Source organism: Lepidochelys olivacea, assembly GCF_965140295.1.
Source record: "Lepidochelys olivacea isolate rLepOli2 genome assembly, chromosome: 23".
NCBI lineage: Eukaryota > Metazoa > Chordata > Testudines > Cheloniidae > Lepidochelys > Lepidochelys olivacea.
The window spans coordinates 10,783,939-10,792,162 of NC_140433.1; the positions used below are offsets into that span (position 1 = coordinate 10,783,939).

The following is an 8,224-nucleotide window of genomic DNA, read 5'->3' on the forward strand; positions in this document are numbered from 1 at the left end:
TTCCTCCAGTTCACCAGCAGATGGCAGCAGATGGTCAGGTTAATCCACACCGATCTCGGTGTTTGGCAAAGGCCGGCCTGTGTCGCTCCCAGGGGGTGACTCTGCCAGGGGTCTGGGCTCAGGGGGAGCCCCAGGCAAAAAGTGGGGGCCAGGCCTGGCCTGATGAAGGGGGCACTGCCAGGGAGACTGGGAGGCCTCACGTGCCCTGGAAATAGGGTGACCAGGTGTCCGGTTTTTTTGACCAGAACACCGGGGGTCCTGGCAGTTCCGGTCAGCGCCGCTGACCTGGCCGTTGACTGTCCAGTTGGTGGTGCAGCGCAGAGGGGCTGACAGGCTCCCTGCTCGCCTCTGCACCGTGCGGCTCCCAGAAGCAGCTGCCATGTCTGCCCTCTTCCTTCTACGCATAGGGGCAGCCGGGGGCTCTACACACTGCCCCCACCCCAAGCACTGCCCCCACTGCCCCCATTGGCCAGGAACCTTGGCCAATGGGAGCAGCAGGGGCGGCGCTTGAGGACGGGGCAGCGCGCAGAGGCAGGGACATGCCGCTGTTTCCAGGAGCTGCTTGAAGTAAGCGCCAGCTGGAGCCTGCACCCCGGAGCCCCTCCCAGGCCCCAACCCCCTGCTCCAGCCCTGATTCCCCTTCCGGCGGGTTGGGGGCCCCCACTCTCCGAACCCCTCAGTGCAGCCCAGAGCCCCCTCCTGCACCCCAAACCTCTTGTCCCCGGCCCCACCCCAGAGCCTGCACCCCCAGCCAGAGCCTTCACATCCCCCAGCGCCCCAACTCCCTGCCCCAGCCCAGAGCCCCCTCCTGCCCTCCAAACCCCTCATCCCTACCCCTACCCCAGAGCCTGAACCCCCAGATGGAGCCCTCACCCCCTCTCGCATCCCAACTTACTGCCTCAGCCTGGAATCCCATACTGCCCCCCAAACCCATCGTCCCCAGCCCCTCCCCAGAGCCCGCATCCTGAGCTGGAGCTCTCACCCCCCTCCCCTGCACCCCAGCCCCCTGAGCCACCCTGGTGAAAATGAGTGAATGAGGGTGGGGAGAGCGAGTGACAGAGGGAGGCGGGGATGGAGTGAGTGGGGGCGGGGCCTCGGAGAAGGGGCGGGACATAGCTATGTAGGAGGGGTGGGCGGGGCAGGGGGAGGGTCAGAGGTGTTCGGTTTCCGTGTGCGTAGAAAGTTGGCAACCCTACCTGGAAAGCCGAGACGCACGGACAGAGACGAGGGCGCCAGACGCACGGACAGACAAGCGGCCCCAGGATGCTCTGACACTTTACTGGTGTTAATCATATGGTTGGGGGGGACTGCAAGAAGAAATATCCCACCACCTCCAACCCTGCATCCCCCCATCAGTGCCCCCCGCCCCATAATCCCCCCACCCCTCCAATGGTGCCCCCACCCCTTCATCTCCCCAGCCCACCGACGGTGCCCCCGCCCTGTCATCCCCCGCAACCCTCCGATGGCGTCTCCTGCCCCGCCACCTCCCCATCCCTCTGACAGCGCCTCCTGCCCCGCTAACCCCTCCCAACGGTGCCCCCTGCTCTCCCCCGCATCCTCTGCTCTCCCCTGCGTCCCCTGATTTCCCTTCTGCCCCACTGCTCACATCCTCGGCAGGCAGCGATTGGTGTTGGGGTTGTTCCCTCTGCAGTCCCTGCAGCCATTGTTGTTGCAGAGCAGCAGGGGTACGTTGTCCAGCCGGTGCCAGGCCTGCAGCAGGCTCCGGCGCTTCTCAGACTCCCAGTCCCTCTTGTAGATCTGTTGGAAGACGAAGGCCTTGTAGTTCTTGCTGATGTGGCGGAAGGTGTCGCTCACCATCTTTAGGATGTTGTAGGGCCCCTTCTTCTGCAGGCACGTCCCCACGCAGGGCGAGTTGAGGGTGAAGAAGATCAGGCAGCTGCTGCTTTTGTAGGTCCGGGCCAGGAGCTTCCCCACGGGGCTCTGCCGGTGACCCCGAAGCAGGCGCCACTCAGTGTGTTGCCCCGCCCTGCCCAGACGGTTCACCCGGGCAGCCACAATGTGCCCTTCCTTCGGGTCATACAGGCCACCCTTTTGGTTAATGGCCGCCTGCATGCTTGTCAGCTCATCCTCACGTAGCTCCTGTTCCAGACCAGACGGGTTGTCACAATAGGTTCTGCTCAGGCTGACGGCGAAGGAGTATTGCTCATCCACCCCAAACCTAAGGGAAGGCAAAGCAAAGGGCAGTGAGGGCCTACGGGGCTCCAGACCATCCTATCCCGAGCCCTGAGTGGCAAACGTCTGCAGCGCAGGACACTTGGGCTGGGTCACACGTGGCGCCGTCACTGGCCGGTTCCAGGCTCTCAGGGCTCCAGCCTGGGTCAGGGAATGTTTGAAATACACATGGAGGGCAGTTTTAAGAAGATCAGAAACTGCCACAGGTACCCCCTGGAATCATCAGCCCGGTGTGAGCTTTGGTCCGTCAGCTCCACCAGGCTGAGTGTTACCACTTGAGCTCCAGGAACAAGAAAGAGCTTTTATGCGGAGCCACCCCAAGAGAGTGACGTGACACAGTTGGCCCCGGGACACAGAGCGATTTGCTGGAGAGTTAAAGAATACTGGAAATCGGGGCCCCCCATTTCTCCCCCCAGATCTGGGAGGGGACTGTGACTGTAGTTAAAGGGAGGCTAACAATGGCACCTATATGTGGCTCATTACCTGGGAAAGGCTCTGTGTCTGCCACATTAGAGAGCTGGGTTCTAGTCCCACCTCTGCCTGAAGTGGCCTTGTGCAGCTGATTTGGAGAGGGTTGGGGGCTCATAGCTGGACACCAGCCTGGGGTTCAGGGCCCTGCTTAGAAACAAGGGCTGTGATGTGCACTATACAGCAGACATGGGAGCAGATCTCCTGGCTCCCAGCCCAGTGCACCTTTGCCTTAGCTATGATCTACTGGGAGGGAATCTTCCTCTAGATGGACATAACATGTGCTTGTGGGATTACTGGGGTCACCTCTGGGGGCAGAGTTAGTCCTGCAGACCCTTTATCCTCTAAGCTGAGCCCCCCAGCCTTTGGAGCAGGGGGTAGGAATGAAGCTGGGGCCCCTTGCCCCTGTGCTGAAGCTGCCCTGGGAGGGAGTCACTCACCTCGTGATGTAGTTGATGATGGTGTGGAGGTTTTTTCGTCTGATGTGCCCGAGTGTCCCCATCCCCAGCCATAGCAGGAGGGCAGCTGTCCAGAGAGTGCTATGGGGCAGCCGGCCAGGCAGCTGGGGAGAGACGGGGGCATCAGGAGTGCCGGCAATGCTCCTCCACTCTCTAGAGCTTGGCTACTGCTGGGGCGTGGGCCCCTCTGGCCGAGGGAGCTGGGGCAGAGGCAGGGGAGGCAGCTCTAGGCCTTGGAACTGGATCCATGCACCTGGCCGGATGGGAACGGTCAGTCATCCATGTGATGTGCCCAGGGCGGGGGAGTGTATGAGACACGACTGCCCCCAGCTGGAGGGGCTGAGCCCTGCTCAGTGTGTATGTGAGATGGGGGCAGAGGGCACCTCCCTGAGCTCCATGGGGCAGGAAGGAAGTGGGGGGCAGAGGGAGCTGCCCTGGAGCTCCATGGGGCACGGTGAAGGTGAGGGTGGGGGAAGAGGGGCAGGAGGCAGGGGCAGGGGGGACTCACCATTGTTTCCATGGGGCAGGAGCAGAGGGTGCCGTCACTCACTGACAAATGCTCACACTGGACCCCTAGTGATGGGCTCAGCTCCCAGCCCCTCTTCTTGTAGCCCCATTCTCCACCCCGCACCCCCCCGCACTGCAGAGGGGTGGTGCGCACTTTTGCTGTCCCCGTGCCCAGCCCAGGGGAGGTGGCATCAGCTGGGACTCAGCTGCTTCATTCAAAATTGCCTTTAAAGGAAACTCCATGGGGCTGAGCTAGGAGGGCTGGGGCAGACAGGAGACGGGATGGGAGGTGGAGAGGGGAGGGCAGACAGGGGTGGGGGATGGGAAGTGGTGATGGGTGGGGCAGACAAGGCTGGGGGATGGGAGGTGGCAAGGGCTGGGCAGACTCCAAGCTGGAGCATTGGCCCGGTCCGGGTGGGGTTGGTTTGTCTCACTCTGGGGGTGATGGGGTGAAGTTGCCAATTCCCTGCCTCATGAGCAAGGGCCATCAAGCTTCAGACCATTCCTGGGGCCTCACATCTCTGTCCGTCTGTCCGGCTCTCTCTCACCCTGTCAGGCTGGCCACAGACAGCTGGGGACAGGGCAGGAGGCCGAATGCGCCCATCTGTCTCTCAGCAAGATTGGGTTGCCACTGTCTGCGCCAGCAGCACCAAGCAACAAAATGGGACATCAGGCAGGTCCCAGAGGGTGACAATCAGCCCCGAGCCGCTGAAGTCAATGGGGCAGGTCCCAGTGGGTGCCAATTGGCCCTGATGTCAATGGAGCTGCTCCAGCTGGGAATCCTCGCTCCAAGTTCACCCTGGGCTGGGGAGAGGTTCTAGTGGGGAGCTTAAAGCATGCTCGGGGTGGGGTGGGGTGGGGTGGGGGTTTTAGACTGGAGTTCAACACTTTCCAGGGAAGAGACAGAGGTTCTAGACTGAAGCACAGAGGTCACTAAGAAGTGAGGGGAGGGTTCTAGATTGGAATCTGGAGCAGAGTCAGGATGGGGTGCGGGTTCTAGATTTGAGCCAGGCGTGCACTCCAGATGGGGCAGAGATTCTAGGTAGGAGCCACGTGCACATGGAGGCTGGGGTTCCAGATGGGAACCAGGTGCACACTCAGGATGACAAGATTCTGGACTAGCAGCCATTACACACTCGGGCAGGGGTGGGGCTCTAGATTGGAGCCTGGCATATACCTGTGGGTTCCATACTGGTGCTCAGCAGGGGCAGATTTTCCCCCTGGAAAGCACACCGCACCCCGCAGCGACTGGGCAGAGTCGCAGCACTGCCTTTGCCAAACCAGCTGGTGTTTGTCAGTCACCAGGATCCAGGATTGAAGAGGGCTTGGGGTGGGTCTGGGACAGGGACAGGTAACTGAGAGCCCCAGGCTGGCAGCGTGTCACCCCCTCCCTCCCAGCCTCTTGTGGACACTGGGATGAAGGTCTGGTTTGTGTTAGTCCCCTGCAAAGGACTCGCTATTTGGTACCTGAAAGTCTGCTTTCCAGGTGAGGGGAAACTGAGGCAGGCCTCGCCCACGGTGCCACATCTGGCCTTAAGGGGGTGTGACAGGACGGCCTGTGCTATGACCGAGCTGCTTCTGTCCATCGCTTGGCTGCCCAAGGGGGCTCGGCACGCAGGGATCAGACCCCAAATGGGTGCATTATTGTTCTAATGCAGATTTAACAGGGGTGGGCTGTAGGTGTCAGGAGGGGTGAGAGCATCGGAAGAGCTGGCCTGGGGCCCCATAGCAAGGCACCGCCGGGGCGGGGCGGCTTTTGGGGTTCATGCAGTCATCAGGGCTTGGGAGGGATCCACTGAGTATCGAATACAACTGGGGAGACCACTGGGCAGTGCGCCCCTTCTGTGCCCAGGTGGTGCCCCTGGGGATCATGGGGCAGGGGCTGGGCAGGTCGTGCCCTTTAGTGGCTGTGCAGGTCCTGGGCCCTGTGGGCACTTGTGGGGTCATAGCCCAGCCTGGCTGAGTGGGACGCTCCTGCCCCGCCCCAATCTACTAACGGCCCCAGCCCAGCTCCCCTTCCTGGAACAACCGTGGCTTGAGAAATAAACGGTCTTTGTGGCTGTGATGGTGGTGCAAGAGCTGCGGGGCCAGCAGCCTCCAGCCCCTGAGGGACCAGCCTCTGGCGGCCTGGTCTGTGGCAGGGAGTGGGGAGCGGGCGTGGGCCTCCCTCCCTAGCCCCTCATCCTTCCTCGGGTCCCGGCCCTGTGATTTCCAGGAGAATGCGGCTGGGATCCAGATTAGAAGGGGGGAGCAGGGGGGAGCAGGGCGGAGCGGGGGTCCCCAGCGTGCAGGATGGGGGTAGAGCGACACAGTGAGGGTGTCTCTGGGGTGGATGCGGAGAAGGTATTTCTGGCAGGCTGGGGCAGAACAGGGGGTGCAGGGGAGAGCATGGGGCAGAACAGGGGACATGGGGGAGAGTTGGCAGTAGAGTTGGCAGTAGGTGTTGCTCAGTCTGCCCTGCAGTCCCCCCCGACCCAGCCCAGGGAAGCTCAGGAGGTGCCACGCATCCATCCTGGACACCCCTCCCCTCGGAGGAGCTGTGACCCCCCTAAACCCCATCCCCTGGCTGGCTGGAGCAGGGCCACAGCTGCTGGCCAGGGCTACAGGGCGCTCGAGTCCTTGGGGAGCCAGTGCGGGGAATTGGGGCTGGGGCGGCTTCCTGGAGGGATGGGGCGATTTCCCATCACTGGGGTTCCATGTTGCTCTCTCTCTGGCTGCGTCCAAGGCCTGGGTTGGATACAGGGGGTGCAGACCTAGGACACACCAGTCCCGCTGGATGGTCCCAGCCCTGTCCTGGCCGCGGACCCTGCACTGAGGGAAGGACATTGGCTGGGCTCCCCGCCAGCCCTCTGCTCTTCAGGAGCTCCCGGTGCTGTCCCTGCCAGCCATGGCTTCATGGGGATGGGCTGGACGTGTGACCGAGGGGAGGCCATTGGGGGTCAGGACTTGGGAGGGAAACACTGAGTCCCTAACAATAGGGGGAGCCATTGGGCTGCGTGTCCCATCTGTGCCCAACCAGTGCCCCTGCCCCAGGGAGGATGCGTGTGGGAGCGGTGCCCCTGCAGGGAACGATGGGGCAGGGCTGCTCATGTCACTTGTTGGCTGGGCTGGGGCCTGTACCTGTGGGGCGCTCACATTGGTAAAGGGGTTCATGGCCCAGCCTGGCTGGGCGACACCCCATCTCAACTCCCTGCACCAGGCCAAGCACAGGGCGTCCCCACTGGCTGAGTTCCCCACACTGTCGCAAACATGACTTGGGAAACAAACGGCCCTCGTGGCGGTGATGGTGGCGCAAGAACTGTGCGGCCGGGAGGCCTCGCTCCTGAGCCTTACGCCAACCTGGCTGGGCTTCCCCCGTGGGCACAACCGCGGCTTGAGAAATAAACGGCCCTTGTGGCCTTGATGGTGTCACAAGGGCTGCAGGGCCGCCAGCCTCAGCCCCGAGACAGCAGCTGCTGGCAGCCTCATCTCCTGCAGGGAGCGGGTGAGGGCCTCCCTCCCTAGCCCCTCATCCTTTCTACGGGGTGAAGGGACCTCCCTGCTCCCAGCCCCGCCAGGGGAATCCAGCTGGAACGGGCTTTGGCCTGGGTCAGAACTGGGGAGCAAGCAAAGCGCATGTCTCAGGGCATGTACCCGGCGTAGCCCCGGGGGCTGAGCTAACCCCAGGAACGTGAGCAGGAGCTGTAGGGCCAGGTGCTGGTGGGCCAGCTGCCAGGGCCTGAGCCGGGGCCTCCTGTGCTACAGGCATGACCTGCTGCCGTTTGGGAACCAGCCCCGGGAAGGGGTTTTCTGGGCAGAGCTGGATGCAGACGTGAGCGCCTGACGTCCAGGCAGAGATGCCAGGTGCCAGGCCCCAGGGGCTTTATTGGCCTCGGTCGCCTGGCAGAGAATCAGCAACTTCATCACACGTGTCATGAACAGAGTGAGCAGGAAATTCCTCCTGACACCACCCTGATGGCACCCCCTGCCATGGGGACCCGCAACCCTGACTGCACCCTCTGCCCTTGGACTTCTGCCGCAGGTGCACCTATTTCCCCAAGACCCCCACCCCAATTTCACCCCCCCACCTGGAGACCCCCCCTCCCCGATTGTGCCGCCTGCCCCAGGACCCTCATCCCCAATCAGGCCACACCCTCAGGAGGCATCCACCAGGCTCAGGGAGCGGCCACCCCCCCATAGCCCCATAACCCTCTCCCCTGCCCTAGCGCTGCAGGATTTGCTTGCCTCCCTTTGCACAGTGAGGGTGTTACACAGATAAAACTACACAGGATCGTTTCAGGGGACAAGACAAGATGTCACGTTTATTATAACACAATTTGATTTAAGACCAATAACTAATATCTAATAGCTATTTATACACACACACACACACACACACACACACATCAAATGTTCTGCAGCTGCTAGACAGTTACCAGTGCTGAATGTAGCTTGAGTTCGTGGCCTGGGTTCCTAGCTTGTGGCGGCTAACTGGCCAGGAAAGCCGGGCACAAGGAAGAGCTGGGTCTCTGTCGGGCATACACCGATACCCTTCCATGTTGGCAGCAGAATGTTCCCCTCCAAAAATCTTCCATCTCACCCATCCTTTTTGTAGGCTT

At 62.0% G+C, this 8,224-nt stretch overlaps 1 protein-coding gene across 1 annotated transcript; it reads right to left on the reverse strand.

Moving 5' to 3' along the window:
• Positions 1–1,596: 1,596 nt before the first annotated feature.
• Positions 1,597–3,677, reverse strand: LOC311511664 (uncharacterized protein). Its single transcript, XM_084612445.1, has 3 exons — positions 3,628–3,677; positions 3,102–3,223; positions 1,597–2,179 (listed from the first exon to the last, which is right to left on the reverse strand). Exons 1-3 carry the CDS (start codon positions 3,637–3,639, stop codon positions 1,603–1,605), a joined length of 711 nt encoding a protein of 236 aa, XP_084468571.1. The 5' UTR covers positions 3,640–3,677; the 3' UTR covers positions 1,597–1,602.
• Positions 3,678–8,224: the final 4,547 nt, after the last annotated feature.

Bases quoted from the DNA above. Each gene is read 5' to 3' on its own strand.
- LOC311511664 (XM_084612445.1), bottom strand. The intron at 2,180-3,101 runs GTGAGTGACTCC...GCCTTCCCTTAG, and splicing joins ATCATCAACTACATCACGAG to GTTTGGGGTGGATGAGCAAT.